Genomic DNA, 20,712 nt, shown 5'->3' with positions numbered 1-20,712 from the left:
TGCAGTAATTCCCACGGGTCATTCCCGGTGGCTGATCGATATGCTGAGCGAATGAGACGCGATTTGGAGCAACACAAAAAAAGCAAACAAATGGAATGTCTATACTGGGGCGGTAGAATGTTTTTAGCCGTGGCTCGCAAGGGATTCACCACCGCTACCGGTGTTGGGGGGCAGCTGGGTGAGGTCACCCAGCAGCCTGCCTTAATCGGTTATGAGTGGTTCCCGGCCCGGCGGGAGTATACCCAAAAATGGGCACCTATCTACATGCCGTACGCGTTTGCGATGTTCTGAAACAATTTTCCGACCCTAAAACAATCGACAATCGGCGATCAGCGATCTTTACCAGTGTGGCTACCAGGTAGATGGGAAGAAGGTGAAGGCAACAAAAAATAACCACAAAGAATTGGATATTTCACTCCAGTTTTTTTTTTGCGCTTTGCTTCCTGCTTCGTGATTACTGGCGAATGGAGGCACTCGGCACCTTACGAAACGGGAGTCGAAATGTCAACCAGCGAACGTCATAAGGCGGGGAACGCACGGTATAACTTGTGGCACAAACAAACAGTTAAAAAAAAGCCCCCAAAGAACGTTACACATTGAGCATTCCGTACGATCTTTTCACCTTTACGCCGTTGCGCCAGTACCTCGCAGGGCGCAGTACCCTTCGCGTTTGGATAGCAATTTCGGGGGCAAAGAGTTGAGCAGTTTGCAATGATTTATTATGTTGCTGTTTACACTTTGTCTCGCAGCGTTTCCCGATAGACGGCCTGGCAAGCGGAGGGAGTTGCGTGCCCAAAACATTGGCAGTCGTCGTCGCTCCCGCGAATATCAGAAATTCATATTTTTCCGTAACTCATCATCGTAACATTATCAGCGCATGACAGCAGCAGCAAAACGATACGATTCTCGGTTTGATTGGGAAACGGGAAAGCACACAGAAAACGACAGAAAGAATTCCGCGATGATATTTGAGTATCCAAACCACATTCACTTGCTCGGAGCAGGGGGGGCTATCGGGCTGCAGCAACGGGAGCGCAATTGGGTGTGCGGTGCACCGGGAACATCAAATCAGAGTACGAGTTTTCTTAGGAAATTTGCAGCCCGTTTTAACGGGTACGGGAAAGCTGTGCGAGTACATAAATTAAGAAGACCCTATTAAGGGACCGGGGGATTGCATCTTATCGATGGATATTCTGGAGAATTCTGGCGACACCCTCGAGACATCCGATATCCTTGGGGAGTGTTTTTTTGAAAGATTGCTAGCCGCTTGATACGTCGCATCGAAAGTTCTTTGCTGTAAAATGTGTAAAGTTTACAAAGTTGTACTAACAGTGCGTTTGTGTTAACAAATCCACTAAACGTTTCCGGAGAATGATGCTTTACATAAGTGTTTTCAAGTAATAAAGCGAAATATAATAACGGACGAAATTTAAAAAAACAAGATACACCCGAAAAAATACATTCCCGACTGGAAACGTGCAAAAATAGCCATAAATGCACAAATTTCGAATCTCAAAAACATCAAAACCTCAACACAAGAAGGGGGAGGGTGAAGCTTCGGGAAGTTTTGAAAATTGATGGCGCTGGAACGAAAAATTGATAAGGAACCGTCTCGCCGGGCGAAACGAGACCGTGGTTCGGTGTTTTTGCGGGATCTCATTGGAATTAATAATTCATAATGCTATAAAAATGTTGAAGATGATGTCAATAATTTATAAAGATTCGACAAACTCACCCGCAGTACGGACGCTATCCCGTCTTCTCCCAGCGCCACACGGACCTCGGGATCGTTTGGCGCGATAAAAATGCACATCCTTGGTAGCATCCGCAGCATGCTCCACACTGTGCGCCTTTCGGGTCCGTTATGATTCGTTGTTTTTTCCGCCTGTGTGTGTGTGAACGATCGAAAACGAGCCTGAAGGGCAATTGCAGCGGAGTCTGTCAGTAAGCTGATGAACAAGTTTCAGCGTCTTTCGACCATCGAAAGTCGTCACGCCAGTGCCGGGCGGGAAGCGGGCCCGTGCGGGTTGCAGTTGATTTCACAATTCAATAAGCACTTCATATCGTGTTGTGCTTGTGCGAGAACCTATCACCTTTTCTACCGGCTCGTACCGGCGCCTTTGCGGACGGCTGTGGGTTCTACAGGCAACAGGCAACAGGTGAAACACGTGATGTGCGCATTTGTTTTTCGTACGAATCAGGCGGGCAGACGGGCGGCCGCAGTGGATGTGTGATTTTATTGTGTAGCCTTTCTATGCCCCTTTCACGGGTGTATCGAAATCATATATACACGCTCAAATCACGAAATCAACACGATGCAAGCAGCGTCGTTACCACAAGCAGTGCCATTTCTCTTGTGCCGAAAACGGGAGGATTGTAGCGAAATCCCTTACCATTAACATAATTGGTATTTTATTCAAATGTTTCTATGTGGCACCACATGTGGTTGTTGTTGCGAGACAGAAGAGGTTGCGTGAAAAAACGAGAACAAAAACTGCCTTCAAACATATTTTGGAACACAACAAAAAAAAAATGCTCGAAACTTCACTTACAGCACGCAGCAACAAAAATGGTCGCAATTGCCTTTTCCCGAAGTTTAGCAACGCGTTAACACCCTTCAAGAGCATTACATTCATGAATCCTTTTAAAATTGGAAACCTTTTCCACCACGTCCATTCCCACCCGTACGGAGGCCCACCGACCGATGCTGGTCAATCGATTTTCTGGCTTCCGAAAAGGCTTTACCGTTTCAGCCTGGAACCTCAGCTGGCGCGGGCAGAATATTGCCATGGTGGATGGAATTGATTTGCGCAGTGGGATAAAATCGCAACCCGGTACCATATGTTACGCTAGTTCATGCGACATACGCACCCTTGCACTCATGCATGCACACCAAGTAGGTCATATAATCCGTCGTCCAGCCATTCCGGTGGGTGGGGCTGTTTGTTTGTTTCCGTTTGGTGGCTGCAAGATAAATTTCCTTTTTTTATGCGCATCTTGCGTAAGACTGCCCAAGTGCTGAAGGTGTGAAAATCTTGTTATCCCTCAGAGAAACAGACATCACCCTCCCCAGAACGGAGGGTGAGAAGGGAGCTGTCGTTTTGGAAGTGAATATTAAGTACATAAAACACCCATTGAATGGTGGTGAATAAATTCCACATTTTGTGTGAGATTACTCTGCCAAAATGGCCAAAACAAGAGAAAGTTTTATAAATAGATCGAACAAACACACTGGCAAAGACCACCAATGAAGTGCTTAACGTATGTGTTCCCATTTAGAAAAAGCCATTGCCTCCTTTCTTTCCAACACTTTTTAACTGTCCTTCGTAAACTTTCGTACGGCACAAGCGAAACAAGCGCTATGAAAGGTGCCACACAAAGTCAAAGGTTGTGGTCCTAAGTAGTACCTCACTCCACACACACACACACACACAATACGCACGTCGGACCTCGGCTTGTAGCCTTCACTTGACTCGAGGAGCCCACGAGCAGGTGTGGTGTGTCTGTGTGTATTCAGCGTCAAAACGCATGACGCTCAAACCGCACACGCACATGATGGATTGTCCATTTGTCCAAGATAATAATATTTATATCTCAATTAATGTAATTTATTGTGGACCGCCGTCCCGAACTCAATCCAAACACCGGTGGAACTTTGGCGTCTTTTCGGCTTCGAGGGCGCACCGAGTTCCCCAAGTTCCAAGGTCTTTGCCGAGGGCCCTTTTTCCAATGGTTTCGGACAACTGGGCCCCCGAAAGGTGCGAACACATTGCCGCAGTACGCAGAATTTCTGGAAGGCCGCGCGGAGCACATTTTTTTCCGGGGATAGCTTATCGCTTCGGGCGGTATCGTTGGGTTCTCTCGTCAATCGCTCTGTCTCTCGTATTAGGTACCCTCAGAAGATCACCCATTCCTACTTCGATTGATTGTCGAAGAGCCACGGAAAAAGATTGATTAAAAGTTGCTCCCAGCGATAAACGGCGGCGTTATTGGTGCATAATGTCGATCTTCAGACGTGTGTTCTTATTTTTTGGTTTGTGGCAGAGGGGACTTTTGCCGACGGCATTCGATGATGCGCCCGTTAATAACGATATTCACCGAAATTTATGATCGTTATTATGAAAACCGATCGTCGCACATAAACCGAACCCAAGAACGTTTAACAAAACTGCTGTCGCCGTACCGGCGTACCGCTCCGAGGCATTCCGATCGACTGCAGTGAGTCACGCTAGTGTGTGGAGTGAAGAAAAATATATGCTAATATATTTACGATCATAATGTTTGAGCACCAGGCGTCTGATCGAGACGTACGTGGCCGATGGCGATTGTAGACGTCTCATGAACGTCAACTCCATCCGGTAGTGTGGGGAAATGCCGCCAACCTTGAGCGCCAAACGGGACCGAGACTCGACGGGGCAGGTGAAGAATTTTCAACGTGTGATCTCGATCTACTTTCAATGTACCCCAGGCAATTGAACGGTTGAAAGATGTGCGATAAGGAACCGGCGCTCGGGAATTGGGAGGTGAAGCTTATCGCGTTAACCTTTCATTATCATTGCGGGGTCCGTTAAGCAGTGATATTCATTAGCGATCGCATCCAATACCTGAAGTATTGTCGGGGAACGAAGGCAATATTGATCGTACCCACCTATCGAACGTCTAAGCCAAATGATGCGTATCGACAACTTGTCCTTGTATGCAAACAGAAGAGATCTGCAGACATACAAATTTGAAGCTAAGCAGAGCTAAGAATCTCATACGCAAAAAAGGGAAGATAAAAGGAGAAGAGATTAAAAGACAAAGATATTCTACCAACGAGTTCTAGCCCCATAAAACCCGGCCCAAAAGCCTGCTTCCTCTCGGATGGGAATGGGTCCACCGCCAAACAAACCCAACAGTGGACAGTAATAAATCATTCCCATGTCCTCACGTAGTGCTCCGCGTGGTCGATGGGTGTACACGATGGATGGCAGCGATGGAGAATAAAACAGTAAAGGAATAAAAACCTGTTCATCGTCATAACGCAACGCAGGTTACCGTAACGGCCGCTCAATGGTTCGGCGTATTCCTGCGTCTCATAAACGTATGTGGCAAGCGCAAAATCTAGTTACACCTTCGTGGTCCTGAAGTCCTGCAATAGCCGCACTACCATGAGAACCCACGACGATCCCCGAGGGGCAAATGATCAAGGTCCCCTCCACCGGCCATTCCTCACCAACTCCTCCGGAGAGCCTCAAGGAGGTTGGGGCTTGTAAAACTTTCATCACATCAAAAGCAGTGATATCATTATCGTTGAATGTTATCAAAATATTTCAATAAATTGTCAATAAAACGATTTATCTCAACAAATTTATCTCACATTTATAATGTCGCCACGGTCTCCCGTTGGATGGGGCACGGTGTCTCACCGCTTTGGAAGGTTCGAAAGAGATACAGTACCGTACACCGTCACCGCACTCCGTCCGACCGATGTCGAGATGTCGCGCAAAACTTCTTGTCCGCACCGTATCGTCTGGTTGCGCGGTAGCTCATAATCATTTCAGCCCATTGTCGTGGGCCTCAGTGAATGGGGCCTGACGTATGATGTTGTTGATGCTTTTTTTTTCTACTTCATCTCGCTTTTCTCCTTTGGTACCTTCACTACGGATGCCTTGCCGTGGATTTCGTCGCACACATCATTTTCCGGTGCGTCAACTGCCATGGGCCGGCGGTAATATTTCGTCACGCTTTTCATCGACAGTCAAACTGATCATACAAGCGGGCTCAATATCTGGTGTAGAGTGCATGCGTGTGTATGTGTGCGGAAAAAAAATCAACCCACATTACGGTGCTTCCATATCGTGCAATCCATCCATCCATCTATGCCCAACGAAATGGGGAGTTTCGATCTCCGGACGCCCTTCGGTGCAATTCTGGTGCAGCACCGGGGATGTATGCGCCTGCGATACGCATCACGCAGTAGCCACATTCTCAGGATGATGCCCGCAAGCAAAGCGAAGGAAAAAAAACACGACAACACTATATCGATCCTTTAGATCCTTTGTCAGGCGCTTGGCTAAAAAGTGCTGGTGCGAGCGCAACCTAACCCATTCCGAGAGGGAGAACTCCCATCGCAAAAGATTGGCCAGAACAGGTTGCCAGGCATCCGTTTGCGAAGGCAACCGTTCGTCCTGACGGTAGCAAAAGGGGTTTCAATGGAAGGTGTACGGAACGCACTGGTCGCATACGGTGCAGATACGTTGTACTGATAAGAGTTTCCTCCAACCACCATGCACCTTGCGACCTCCACCAGCCTTTGGGGCATGCCATGATGTTGTTGTCGTCGTCGTCGTCCTTTCCATGCCGGTTTTTTTTTTTTGGGGAGGCAAGAGTTTTTCAGGAGGGATTTTGCTCGCTCGCCTGCTTGTTTTCCGTACGCTCAAAAGAACATTCAAAGGTAAAAATATCGATCTCAGAACGGTCGAGTACGATAAGTAATGGGGCGCAAGGAAAGCATCCCCAATGTGGCCGCTTTTACGGAAGTTTCGAAGGGTTTTACTGCAATCGCAAGGATCCGGGTATGTAGCCCTAGCCTAGAGGAGTTTTTTTTGCGTTTGCTGCGTAAAAAACAGTATCGAATCGAGTTTAAAATTTTGCACGCGCATTACCTGCAGCCCGGTAGCGCCCAACGTTCGTTTACGCATACATTATGCGACTTTGCGAGAACCATAAACAAAGGTAACACAACAACTTCCCTCGGGGGGGTTAAAACGCATCTCGGCCCAACGATAGTGCATTATCGATTCATGAAGATACTTTTTTAAGAAGCGCCGTCCCCATCATACATTATGCTACAACAATTTCACACTTTATATTGAATGCATGCATTTACATGCGGTGCCGGTAAGTGTGAGTATGAATTGCGTAAAAATTACTATCATTCGCCCCGGCTCACCATCATTCCCGCGGTGAATGTGATGCGTTTAGGCTACTCGAATTGAAAATCGGAAGCCCTTTATTAAGCACCTCGGAAGGACGAGTTGGACCCTGGCTGCGTTTCGAAACGGGTTTTTTTTGTGTTACTGATTGGGCCACAACGATGACCCGTTTCCATATTATCCCGAGCTATTACCGGAGTGTTTCATCATTGTTATTATGCCTTGATGTTGGCGTTCATTTCGTTGCGCCCACCGAAACCATCCATCCACCGCTCGATTGGTGTTATTTGCATTCTTTAATAAACGTTCATTTTGATCCACTTTGATTGGTTTTGATTTTCCTTTTTTTTGGGTGTGTGTGTCGCCTCTCTGTTGCTCTGCCTTCCTTGTTTTTGCGTGTGATTTTGCATTGTCACAGAAGGTCCCGCCAATTGGGCTTGGAATTGTATTAAACAGAAGCGAAAAAAACTGTTTATGCAAATTTTGGTCTGTGCATCCCTATAAATATGGTGATTTTCCGCTTTGACCAACAAAATGCATTACAATCAAGCAGTGATAATCGATCGATTTTGATGACGGAATCGGGCGGGGTTAACATGCATCAAAATCAATCCAGCAGGAAGGCGATGGAATGCACAGAAAACGGGATAAAATTTATAAAATGGGACTTAAACTACACCTTGCTTTATTGGGTTTACGTGTAAGTTACCAGCGTTTCTTGAAAGTTGAATAAGGACAGGAATGTCCAATTCAGTGTGCCATGTTTATTATTTGTACAGCTGCTTAATATCGTTGCAACATAGAATTATTGTTGGCATTCAATCATGTTAAGACAAAAGCTTAAAGAGCGTCATATAAGTGAAGTATCATTCCTATTTTTTAGAATGATATACCAGCAGCCTCTTAAGGCGGAATGTATGATAATACTAAATATAACAGAAATAAATGACCCTGCTCGATCAACACTAAATCTGCACCAAAGCGAGATATTCCCTCACAGAAAGTAATGCTCTGCATATGGTGGGACCAGAATGATGTCGTGTATTGTGAGCTGTTGTATCAAATCAAGGAATTCGTTTGAATCATACTATGAAGAGAATACGGTTACAATAGGAGTCTATAAGCAATTTTCTGCATAGTTGTTCGATCTTATGTTAGTGAGTCCTTAACATTTTAAGGAAAATTTTGGATAAGAAATTCTACCTTCCTCGATTCAAAGTCTAGAATTGGTACCAAACGGCTTCCACTTGGTCACGGAAATGTTCTTCCATAGATTCCTTCCTGGAATACTAGATTTCCCATTCAATGTTGAGAGAAACCCGCTGGAAATTACCTGTCATACCCTACAGTATCTTGCTTGACTGATGGCTTGACAAAGCAATTCTTGTACTCTAGCCAAATCATAAACACGCACAGCATGAAACATCCCATAATTAGCTTCATTAAAAGCCTTACCATACGTTAGAAGTAAATATTAAAATCACACTAATAGTCCGCAATAAAAGGTAACATTATTTGTCCAGCGGTCAACACAGCTCACTTAACTCGCCCTGGCCAAAGAACCAAATGGCACGCCACATAATAGTACCTTCAACGGAGCTGTCAATAAACTGTCATCTGCTTAGTCCGCCCGCACTCGAAACGGCAAATAGAGAGGGATGGAGAGCGAAAAAAAAAGAACAGACTGATACAAGATAGTAATGGCAATTATTTGCTACCAGCCCCGGGAACAATAAACCACTTTACGAGGCAGAAATGGCAATGGTTTTCGGTACGGTGTCTATCTTTCCGTACTGTTGTTTCAAATGATAATGATGATGGTGGGGATCGGTACCATTAAAAGGCACTAAATAGTTCTTCAATGGTGTCCGCCCTTCGCTTGTCGTCTTTCCTGCTCACTAACCCACCCTGTTGGTGAGCGTATGAGCTTCAAATTACGAATGCCAGGCGACGGGCCGCACTGGAAGCCTCTCCAGTGCGGCCAGTGATTTGTGGGCTCGTGAGGCTCCGGTTGTGGGCAATAAATCATAAATAAAATTGGATACTTACCGTATCCGGCACGAGGGTTATGCTTGGTGCGGGTGCAAGCAGAGATTGCGGTGCTCGTTAAACTTCGTGTTTATGACGTTTCCCGGACAATGAGATTATGAAGTGTAGCGACATAGCCACGATTTGATGGTCAGTCGCCAACGGAATGATGGTGAGCATGAGGGTATGCAAACACATGTTTGGAATTCTGAGCCGAACACATTCCATTGGTGTTGAGCAATCGAAGCTCCTTAAACTATCGAACATCCTTGAAGTGCAACAATACGAATGCCTCCGAGTGTCCATCTTGCGCAAACTAAAGCAAAACGTCTACGGCTTCTAACGAATCGGCACGGAAATACGCAGTTTGCTTGTCGTTTGGTTTTTTTTCTCCCATTGATTTGTGGGCCTTTTGTTAATTCTCCAGCCAACCATCAAAAAGCATGATTTTCTCGGTGGAAACATCCACCCAGACACGGGGTTGGAAACTCGAAGGGAGGAGAATGGGCCGAACTCAACCGAAGATAAATCACAAAATTAATTCTGTTTAAGACATCATTAAAAACCAGTGCGATCAAACGCACAACCGAGGGCACGCACAGGCTCATCGGTATGGAAATGTGCCGGGGAGAGAGAGCAAAAAAAAAACGCACACAAAACGACAACAAAATACTCCCAAGGACACCTTCCCAGGAAGCGTGCCAAACGGTGGGGACGGGACGGAACAAAAATAGGAAAGCAATCTACTGGGTTGGGATGGTAAAATGGTAAAATAAATGACTGCAACCACACTGTGGTGGTGAATAGAAAGCGTTCGTCCGTGTGCTCCTTCTCCACTTCCATCAGCCATTCTCCACTTCGACGACGCCGGCGGACGTCAGCATCTTCTTCGTTTGCACTTAATTCTAATTATCTATTTTCAGCTAATTGTTTCGGTTTCGCCCCAAAAACTCGTTCAGCTTCACAACAAAACGGGAGGCGTTGCGAATTGATTAGCATTTTTCCCTGCTGTCTATGCTCGAGGTGGAATTCTGGGGAACTAGTCGAGTTGAAGAATTTTACTACCTACCCGCTGTAGGTTGGAAAAGTGAAACACTTTGGCCTCCGGGAAGGGGTTTTGAGCGTTTTAGGCCGAAGAATCCTTAGTGAGGTGGAAAGTTCTCCGCGGACAAAATGGACGCCGAGCAAGCGCCAAACGAATGGTGCGGAATTATTATTGGCACTTTATGGAAGTGGTGGAATGGAATCGTTTTTGAACGGTGCGTTAGCCTTTTGTTTCGTTTTGTTCCGATGCTTTTTTTTTACTTTATGTGTTATCGCTGAAAACTATGTAGAACTAATGGGAAACACAATTTACAACTTAACCGACCCGGCCCCGGCCCGGCACACAGCGGGATCGCAGTGAAGTCGCGTATCGACAATCCGCGTGAAAACATGCGCGCGCTTGGTAGAAAACTTATCAAACGCAATCGGATGTAGCGTGGTATGTGTATGTGTGTGTGTGTGGATTTTCTTTTGACTCTACTCTTGTTGTATTCTTTTCTTGATTTCACTAGCAACAGCTAAGGCATGCGTTAATTGAGCCAAACTGATTGTGAAGCAATTGTGTGTTGCCTTTGTTGGGCGTGAGTGCAGGGCGAAGTGTTTGCGTCCAATGTGCATTTTCCGCTGATTGCCCGATTGCGGCAGGAGAGTGTGGTTTGTAAAATATTTAACCAACACCGTAGCCAAACCGGACGATAATAGTAAACGCTTATCAAACGAGACGAAATGTGTGAAAAAGGGGAAATATTATTCCACCAAATTTAGATTTACCTCGAGCGAGAACAAATCGCTTGTACAAGCTGGTCTGTCGCTATTATGTGGTTTGTTGTAGATGTTTTTTGTTTTCCTGGGGTGTCGAATTCGGTAACAACTTAATATATTTGTAGCGATACGAAATGGCATTCGCACACCGCCCATTCGGGGTGCACGTACACACTTCAACCCGATAACCGTAAGGATTAGCTCAGCTTCTTCTGTACAATAAGTCATGCGTATTTAGTCTTAGACCCGGGTCTTACTGTAGCGCCTTACGTGTGAAGGTTTCGTTGCGCAACAGACCCAACTGAGAAAGGGAAATCGGGAGGGGTTGGCCCCGGCTAAGTGTATTTCAATGTTTCCCCAGCGTGTCGGTTGCGGGATTAATTACCCGGCCTGAACCGGAACCACCGCACACAAGATGCCTCCGCTGAGTGCTTCACTTCACAGTGAACCCCATTTCAGCTTCCCGGCTAGCTATTCCACGGGCACTCGGAATGATCGTGCCCGTCAACAAACGTTTGCCACCTTTCCCCTTTTTCTCGATTGCTAAATTTGTCTAGACGAAATCCTTCCCTTGAGCAACCCCGATGTCTTTCCCAACATTTGCTCCAGAAAGCACCGAGTTCCAGCCCCGTGTAGGCAAAACTTTATCCCAACCTTAATCCAACCCTTTTCGTTATGCAGATCTCAGGTCTCCTGGATGTTGCACCCTCCTGTTCGAGATATGTGCGCTATTTTTCCGAATTCGAATTTCCTGAAGGTTGATTTCCTTCAGAATGTGACTTTGCGCCGGGACACCCGGAGTGTCACGGTCACGGAGGCTCCGGTGAAAAAAGGGTTACCGAAACTCGGAACGTCGTTTCTTCCGGTGTTTCTTTCTTTTGCCTGTTTGCTTCTGTACGACCAGAGGCTGAACGTATCACAGCACGACAACCTGCCTCTCTGCACTAAGGCAGAGACGCTCACTCGTATACGACGACTAACGACTGACGTGTGTGAATGTGTGCGCGCGTGTGTGTGTGTGGAGTAGCCTCATGTTCACCCCGGAGATGAGCCCGGTTACGCCATTTAATCCTTCTCAATATCACAATTACCCAATCTCCGTGCAGGCGCCCGTTTGTGGAATGTATTATCATGCAAAAGAAGCGGCAACGGGTCGGCACAAAATGGCAAAAAAGGTACACTAGACACTTGCCCCCAGCTGGAGCGGGAACGGAAATCATTCTTTGCGTCAAACGCTTGTCCAAATGTTTTGGCACCGAACGCACCGAACGAAGAAGACAAATTGATTTCCTTCCCTTCCGGACCATGTTCGTCCTCGGAAGGTTTCTTTGGAGGGGAATTTTAAGATTTATCGCCCATTTGCTTCACTTCGGTTTGGTCGCTTTAAATGAGATTAAATTCTTCTGATCGACATTTCCGTGCGATGGTATTGATTTTTATCACCGCTTGTTCCAGTGTGTCGTTTTTATTTTCCAAAGCCCATCAAAACTTGTTGTTTCGTCACATTGGCAGTGGGCGTTTTTTTGCATTTGGCTAATATTCTTCCACGCGGGCCGAAACTTTTGATGGCCGCCGTCACCTTTGACGCGCACAAGGGGAAAGGATGTAAGGACAGGAAAAACCTGTCCTTCGGATGGACAGCTACGAGAAAAAAAAACAGCGAGGGAAGAAAAACATACCTCTTTTCTAGACGACTAAACACACCGTCACACCAGGCACCGGGCACCGTTGGCAGTGCTGAAACACTACCCAATGGCGCACAATCACGCGCACGAACGATGCAGAAACCGAGGCAGGGAAAACCTTTAATCGCGTTTAACTGTAAATTAACATATTATATGACAAATATTAAAATCAAATTGACTATGCCATTCTATCATCGAGTAATTTGATACGTTTGTCGAGCGCGACGTGCGACGATCCGACGCGTCGTTTGATTATTTTCGACGTGCATCTCCCTCCGTGTTCGGTTCGCTTTCATTCAACTTCTTCGGTGTTTGGGCGTTCAGCTGGTGCATGGGCTGCCCGGGTTAAACGGGACGATTTTTTTTCGATTTTTTTTTTGGGGGGGATTTTACTTTTGCTCCGACCGCCGACACTTGCCCGGGGTGAGTGTGTGACCGTGACGTCCATTATTGACTCCCGAGATGGGGCCCGAGTAAATGAAGACTCGAGGCAGGTTATCCTTTCTCTGTTCAACGCAGGCGTTTTTTTTTCTATTGCTCGAGACGCCCTCGAGACCCGAGCGTCGAGCGCCGTTTGAGACACATGTCTTAGTTTTTGGGTTCATTTTTCCCTTGCTCTTTGCTTTCTTGGTGTGCTATTGGTGAGGGATAGGGGTTTTTTTTCTTGTCGTCTACTTCGTACGTCAGTTTACCATCCCGGATTTTTTTGATGCCTCAAAGCAGCCCGGTTTCAGCTTGTGACACGGTGTTTTGATCGCATTCGGCATTGCCACTTCGACGGCTTCAATATTATTTCCATATTATGTGCTCCACGTCAGGAACTGAAGATTCCTGCTCGCCCACACGGCCCAAACGGTTGTAAATGCCGACCCGGCCTGTTAAAGACTCTCCTCGATTCGTTTTGACCTTCACGGGACGCTATCATTCCGTTGCATCGTTTTTCTATCAACCTTTCAGGTTATGGATCTGAACCGCTCATGCCGGATAAGCAAACAAACTTAATCTAATTCTCGCTCTCCCAACTGCGCCAGTCTGAAAAGAAAAGATGGCTTACGTGTATATTTGTTAGTCCCGCACCGAGCTTGGACCTAATTCTGGACAGGAAGCTGGATGTTCCCAATCCCAATTCCACGCCCTTTCATTAGCCTCCGAATCACATTAACTTATTAAATCAGCTCCCACCGCTCCCACCGGGGGAACGTGTTGCACAAGTGTCAAAACGATACCCGAACTGGGAAACACTGGGGTGGGTTCTTTTCTTCTTTTCCGCCACCCCCTTTTTGTCCCGGCTGGATAGCGGAAGGACGGTGTGGAGGGATTTCCTTTTGTTTGTTTTTCCCGCTGCCGGCCGACGGGGTACGAGATTCTCGATGGGGTTTTGTCTTTTGTTTCAGCTCTCAACGCTAACCGCAACTCAACGAGCAAAGACCGGCCATTAGATTCATTATTTATTTAAGCCTGTTGCGCGTTTTTGTGGTTGTCACGCGGATCGGGTTTTGGGATGTGTGGCTGTGTGTACGTTTCTTTTTTTTCGTTTTCTTCCTGTTCATTTGTTTTGTGGTCCCAATCAAAGTATCTCTGTATCCCCCGGAGCCAGAATGTCTTCTGACGTGGTCCGAATTTGTTTATATTTTTTGGGCGGCTCTTCTTGTAGATACTGCCACAGAAGGTAGTGTGTGGTTCGCTGCGGTTTACCCATCAGGGCCCTCATCGCTCAGCTTCTTTGGCGTGTTTGACAGTCGCGTTCTCTATCTCGCTCACCATACCATCATCATTAGTATCGTTTGACTGCACGCACATCACACCTGCAGTATTGATGGGGGTTGCCGAAACCGTTGAGAATAGAGAGACAACATTTTGAAGGCATATTAACACCCCGTGGAAAGATGATTACGGCTGGCTGGATGCGAAATGATCGATCGATCTGCCTGCCACGGAGTTAAGGCACCCATCGATCGATCGATCGTACGCATCAGTTTGATCGTCCGATTTCAACGCACTGCATTGCGAAGGAAAGCGTAGGCCGGCCGAGCAATCGAGTGCCATAATAATTTAATTAAAACGTGAACCCACATCGCGGTTTTGCTCGCAGTGCGTTCCCTGGGGCGACCGCCCCGGATGCTCACTGGTTTCGTGCGGTTTTTTGATGAATGTGTTTTTGTTTCTTTTGCTTCTTCCTTTTCATGGTTCCAGCTGCTCGTTAGCGGTGGGCAGACGACGACCGCAAGCTCCCAGTCACCGATCTCCGCCACGAACGCTCCCTCGCTCAGCCCGGGCGGTTCGGCCACCGGTGCACCGTCCGGTGCCCTCAGTCCCGGTGCTGTCTCGCAAACCTCGCAAAACAATGCATCGCTCGGTGGTGGTGGCGGTGGCGGCGGTGGGGGCGGTGCTGGTGGTGGGGGTGGACCGACGACGTCCTGCTGTGAAAATGGCCGCCCGATCATGACCGATCCCGTGTCCGGCCAGACCGTCTGCTCGTGTCAGTACGATTCGGCACGGTTAGCGTTGTCGGGCTATTCGCGCATTCCCACCGGAAGTGTCGGTGTGTACGGGACGCCTTACCCTTCGACGGAGCAGAACCCCTACCCAAGCATCGGTGTGGACAGTTCCGCCTTCTACTCCCCGCTGGTAAGTGTCTTGATCATTGTTTCTTGCGGTTGTTTGCGTTTATTCGCAATCTAAACGACGATTATGAATTAATGTTCCAAACACCATGAAGGAGCAGTGCCTGAAAACATTTGTAGCACAAACTTTTTCTCAAATATTTCCATACAGAAAGTGTTGTTAACTTCAACTCAAAATAAAAAAAAAAAACGATAAATTCATTTCACCCTTTTCAAAGCCTAACGTCCTCACAAGACTTTCGCTTTTCGTGAGATAAGAAATTTAAATTTCCAAAACTGCTTTCTTTCAAAACAAATCACAAAAAAAGTGAAGCTTTATAACAAAAGCATCATCTAATCCACTTGGGCAGCATTGTTAGACAACAACAACAACAAAAAAACATAAAATCTCCAAGCTTGGGGCCACTTAATGAGCCCTGTATTTCGCATTCCCGTCACGAAACCACTCACTCGATTATTCGCTGGTTTTTCATCGGTCCTTTCGTCCCGTTTTTCCACCCAACAATACTCATTCCTATGGTTATCTTCGTTGGCGGTGTTTGAAAAATTCTTCCACGCGTGTTCTCGCCATATTTTCTTTGGGGGCGGTTGGGCGGTTAGGGAAACTGCCTTGGTGAGGCAGCAGAACGGCGGTAGCACCTCGATTGGTTTGGGCTCGTTCCGGGCAAAGGGGCGAGAACCCGGGAAGATAATGCTGAAATGTGGAAGTAAGTGAGTGCGAAAATACTGCATGTTTATGGCTAGCGAAGATTATCCTTAGGGTAGAGATCGGGATCCTCAGTAAAGTAGGAAATGCTGCAACAAATGTCCGCAAGGCTTTCCAGACAAAATATAGTCTTCCAATGTCCAGTTTCTCTTACTTTATTCTTTTTTTTTTAACATTGTTTTAGTGAACAAGATTGGAAAGAAGTTAAAAGTTGACATTTGGAAGACATCTCCTGGAACCAAAATGATCCGTTTGAAGTCTAACGTTGCGTAAAGTATCTAGATTTTTTATTGGAACTTTAGTATCAACTTCCACATCTTCAACTCGTAATAGATTGTACAAACTATGCTGGCTTTCGAGACAGTAATCATCACATTTGTTAGCATGTAGACATCCTTCGGAATGGCACAAACCCTAAAAAATAGTTCTCACTCGCCGCAAAATACCGACGTACTGTACAGGATTACTCGTGTAATGCCGGAAATAGTGTGGAGATGTATTTGCAAAATGCTGTACTTGCACTTGGGCAAAAGGATTCCACATCGGTTCGATGTGCACATGCATGTGGTTGCATTGGTTGTGTTTGTAAATGCGCATGCGGCATTGTTCTGTTTCGTAGTGCCCGTACAGCGACACCAAACTGACCCACCACTTGGACGTCGGTGTGGTGTGCGATGGTTGGCGAGTTAGTCTCGACGCTCCAAAATCCTTGCCTCTTGTCCACCCAGCGTTTCGTTATCGCTCGTCGGACAGGATCTGTGGAATGCAAAACGTTGCCACTTCCCTGTCGGTCCTGTGGGATGTGGAGCGTGTTTTTTTTTCTTTCGCTTTCTACCCTTATCGTCTTGCCTGTCTGTAAATGTAAACGCAAAGCACAACCATAATGGTACTACCTATCATCGGTTGGACCACCGCCACCGGGTTAGATCGACGGTAGTCAGCGTTCGTCGGGTGCCGTGTACTTAAAATAAATGTATAACAAGATGTAAATTAAACCCCTTTTTGCTATAAATACGAAATTACCCAAATGGCAGTGGCTTTCACTCCCTTGGCCCGTGCTCGGACACGTTCGTGTTCGTGAAGCAACTATCCGTCCACTTTAAACGTGGCCGTGTGTTTGTGCGGGTATGCTTGGGGTGCACTGTGACGACAAGAACTTGGGCTGCTTTGGCACATTAATGAGTGGTTCGCTTTGTCGATGAAGGGAAAACTCTAGGTGGCGCACTTTGCTACTCACACTAGTGTCCTTCTCAAGGGAGAGTTGAGGCTCTGAGACTGCATTCTGTCCCCACTGCTAGGTTTACTCGTTCTCACCATTCGCGTGCTGCTTTAGACGGGACTAAAATCACTCGGATCATAGCAGGAGAATGTGAAACTTTTTACTCCGCTCCTACCCCAGAAAGTAAGTAGATTATTGGTGTTCAATTTCATACCGGAATAATATCGCCGGAGCATGTGCTCCGGAATGTAGCGGCAAGCGAACGAAATAGACAGCTCGTTTCGTTCGGGAAAAAGTTACCCGGGATTAACGCTATCCACGGCGAGAAGCCATCGTTGTAAGTGGAAATGAGCCCAAAAAAAAAGACGAAGTTCAATCACTTAAACTGATGTTACGCGGGGAAACCGAAATGGCAGCCGAAACAAAACGTCCCTCAAATCGATCCGATGTCAGACGGACTGATTTAACAAACCATTATCGCATTAGCGCAACAGCCTAGCAGAGTTTTTGAGGTGATTTCGAAGAAGCTTACGTGACTTACGTGAAGTGGACAGTGGGAACAGCGCATGGGGTTGGAAGGTAGACTTTGTTTCGGCTCCATTTGCTGTTACACTTGTTAGTACAGCAACAACAACAAAATGTGTCCCCAGACATGCTCCTGGACCGTGAGCTAATGAGTTTAATGTTGACCCGTGGTTGTTTAGAACCGTTTCTCCGTTTCCCAGATGGCAACGAAACCGTTTGTAGTGCTTTCTCTCCCCCCAAAGCGGGGCTACAAATGAAGCAAATAATTGTGACCATTAAATGGTTCACCGAGGAAAATGTGTGTGTGTGTGTTTTTTTCTCTCGAGGGGTGTTCTTAACGATCAGTTCCTCGGGTTTCTCTTACTCTGCGCGTGTTGGATATCATTATACCAATCGGTGACATACCGTGTATCGGTTACTGACACCGGAGGAAAGCGTTTTCGAACAGCTTATCGTCGATCGGACACAGAAACAAGAGAGAAAAAACCTTGTCAGTCAATCATTTCGAATGATTGGCCTTGATGGAAGGAGCATGATTTTCCACATCCCCAATCAATAACCGCAGTTGGAAGACATTAGCTAGCTTCGAACACCACACCGAAGTGAGCTCTAGTTTTGCTGCATTTCGGCAATAGATAAGCAATTAACTAATTGCTTCACCCTTTCCACGAGATAGAGGAGTCGAAGAAAATTCTAAACCAACCATACAGGAAGCCAAAGTTGAGTGGAGTGGTCTATGAGAAAAGGGTGGACATTTCAGGGGCTCATTTTTTTCGTTTTCTCATTTGTTCTCCTCATATGGAAGCAATTCGTGTATGGCAATTTTCCACCAACATGCCCGAAAAAGGCCCAAAATGCCAATGAGACGAAAGCAGTGATTATCGTCGTTCATAATTATCTCGAAACACGAATATCGTTTTGTGCTGAAACGTTCGGACAGAAAAAAAGATTGTTATCGGCTGTTGGCATGATACGCCGGTCCGGTTTACAGGGGGTGTAGCGTTTTCGGATTGAGTAGAACCCATTTCCTTTCGGCCCGGCACGGTTTGGATGGTTGGTGACGATAAACACCTTTCCGTTCTAATGTGTCACCACCCGGTCGGTTCTTTCGCCCTTACACAAATAAGGACTTTTGCCACATGTTTGGTTAGTGCTCGCGGAAATTGTGTCACTAATGAGATAAATCGGAAAAAATACTCCAAAGAAAGGTACACGAGTGCGTAAGAGTACCGTGCCGTGCTGCCCGTGGCACGATATGTGTATTAATAATAAGCCAAACTTACATGGAACAACGAAGGCAAGGAATATGATGCCAGAGGAGACCTGCTCACTGTTTCCAACCCCAATTTCCCCGAAAGGTACTAACAGAGAAAGGCAATCAATTTTGACCCCGTTTGCATTTGCTTTGATTTACCACCAGTGCGCACCTTTTTTGATGTCTGTGCGTTTGATCCGTTATCGACCAATGTGCTCCCTTTGCCCTTTTCCTGCTGAATGGATTGCTCGATTGCAAACCATTCAATATTGTTCGTGACAATTTTTTTCTTCTTCTACTTCCTTCTGCAACTGGCACGTTCGGCTTAACTTGAAACATAGCGTTATCTACGCTATCGTTACAGACGCCGTCAACGATCGTCATACAGGGGAACTTCAAGCGCACCGTGCTATTGGGGCTTGGGTGGTGGCAGGACTGCTGAAGAGTGCCTGACATATCTTGACAGCAAACAGCGGAAATCAATCGATGCGAAAGAGTTTGAAACGCTAGGTTCCGGGACCGGGTTAGGCAAGTTGGTGGGTTTCGAATTTTTCGGTGCGCTTGAATTGCGATTCCAGGTGCTTCGTATTCGATGCGTTTTTTCGTAAAGGGAAGCTTACGAAATAGCGAATGAATACTATTGGACACAAACATCACTCTCGACAAGGGTATTTTATTTGCGTACCTTCATGCCAGATCCATCCATCATGCAAGCGGTGGTAATGGGTTTTTTCGTGAAGAATCATTCACGGATTCTGTTCTGACTGAAGTCGAATATATCAACCTGTATCAACTTTTAAGAGCCCAATGTGATATAGAACATCTCCAAAAGAGTTTGTAAAACATTTCAAACATTCCACTGGGTCTGGTTAACCAAAGACTGAGTATCTAAAATGAAGTATAAATTACTAAGAGTAATGACATCAATACACTCAAATACCAAAGAGAAGTTGGAATTATTTCACCAAGCTTTGCGTTTCTTAAGAAATTATGACCAAAAAGTAAAATAAAATCCGTGTAATCACAGGAAATAAAAGTCTTCAAACGCTTCCATATTCTACAATTGTTATCGGTGTTTTTCGCTTATCCGGCGTTAGTAGAGTTCTTAGTAGCACGGATAAACAGCGTTCTACTGTAAAACGAAACTTTTTTTCAGTTATCCGTGGAAATCGATTAACCGGCATACAGCAGGTCGATAGTTGCCCGGATAATCGTTAGTATGATTATCGACATGAAAGATGCAAGTAAATTAATCTGGAAAATAAATTAAACAATTTGTTACAAGTGCCACATTCATACAAGCATGTGAAACATCAACCAAAGTATATTATATTAACCGTCTGTTTAATCGGAATCAATTACCTCAGCACCCAATGACCAATGGCTGATGTGTTTTTTTGCCCGTGGTCGTGATTTAAATTAATTTTTATTGCGCATACTCTTGCGCACCTTCTGTAAAAAAAAAGCGATTCTTTGCGCAAACTCGCTCTCCACGAATTCACTGATTCGCGATCTAATCTACCAATTCTGACCGACACGGCACGGTTATCGGTTTGCTGGCAGAAGCGAAAAGAAAACCCATTTTTAACACCCACCAACGACGAATGCGAATGCGGCATGGTTGGCTATGGTCGTTTGCATGGCTTCGAATTTGGCACTGCCCGGGTCCGCTACTTGGCCAAATGGGTTTAATGAGAGAAAAATTAAGGAATTAAAAAAGAAAGATACTTTTCGAGAAAGGCGAGAAAATTGCAAACACACACACACACTTGAGAAAGAATGGATGATGGCGAAGAAGATAGGTATGAAGGTATCAAATAAAGCAAAGGAAATACGCAAAAACCACACCAAGATTAAGCGAGCAGCCAACAGCCGTACAGGAACGAAAACAATTTTGCTTAATTATTCGACCCGGACCACCAAAACGTTCCTGCGCGAAGGGATATC

At 46.0% G+C, this 20,712-nt stretch overlaps 1 protein-coding gene across 1 annotated transcript in view; it reads left to right on the top strand.

The window, feature by feature from the left end:
- The window catches only part of LOC128715775 (homeobox protein araucan-like), a 98,842-nt gene that overhangs the window by 34,077 nt on the left and 44,053 nt on the right, over positions 1-20,712 (top strand). The window contains exon 2 of the mRNA XM_053810690.1: positions 14,630-15,064. Within this exon, the coding sequence (XP_053666665.1) occupies positions 14,630-15,064 (435 nt within the window). The remainder of the gene's footprint in view (positions 1-14,629; positions 15,065-20,712) is intronic.

The sequence above is a fragment of the Anopheles marshallii genome, chromosome 3 (assembly GCF_943734725.1).
Source record: "Anopheles marshallii chromosome 3, idAnoMarsDA_429_01, whole genome shotgun sequence".
NCBI lineage: Eukaryota > Metazoa > Arthropoda > Insecta > Diptera > Culicidae > Anopheles > Anopheles marshallii.
The sequence above is the reverse complement of the archived record's forward strand: the minus strand, read 5'-3'. Positions and strand labels throughout refer to the sequence as shown.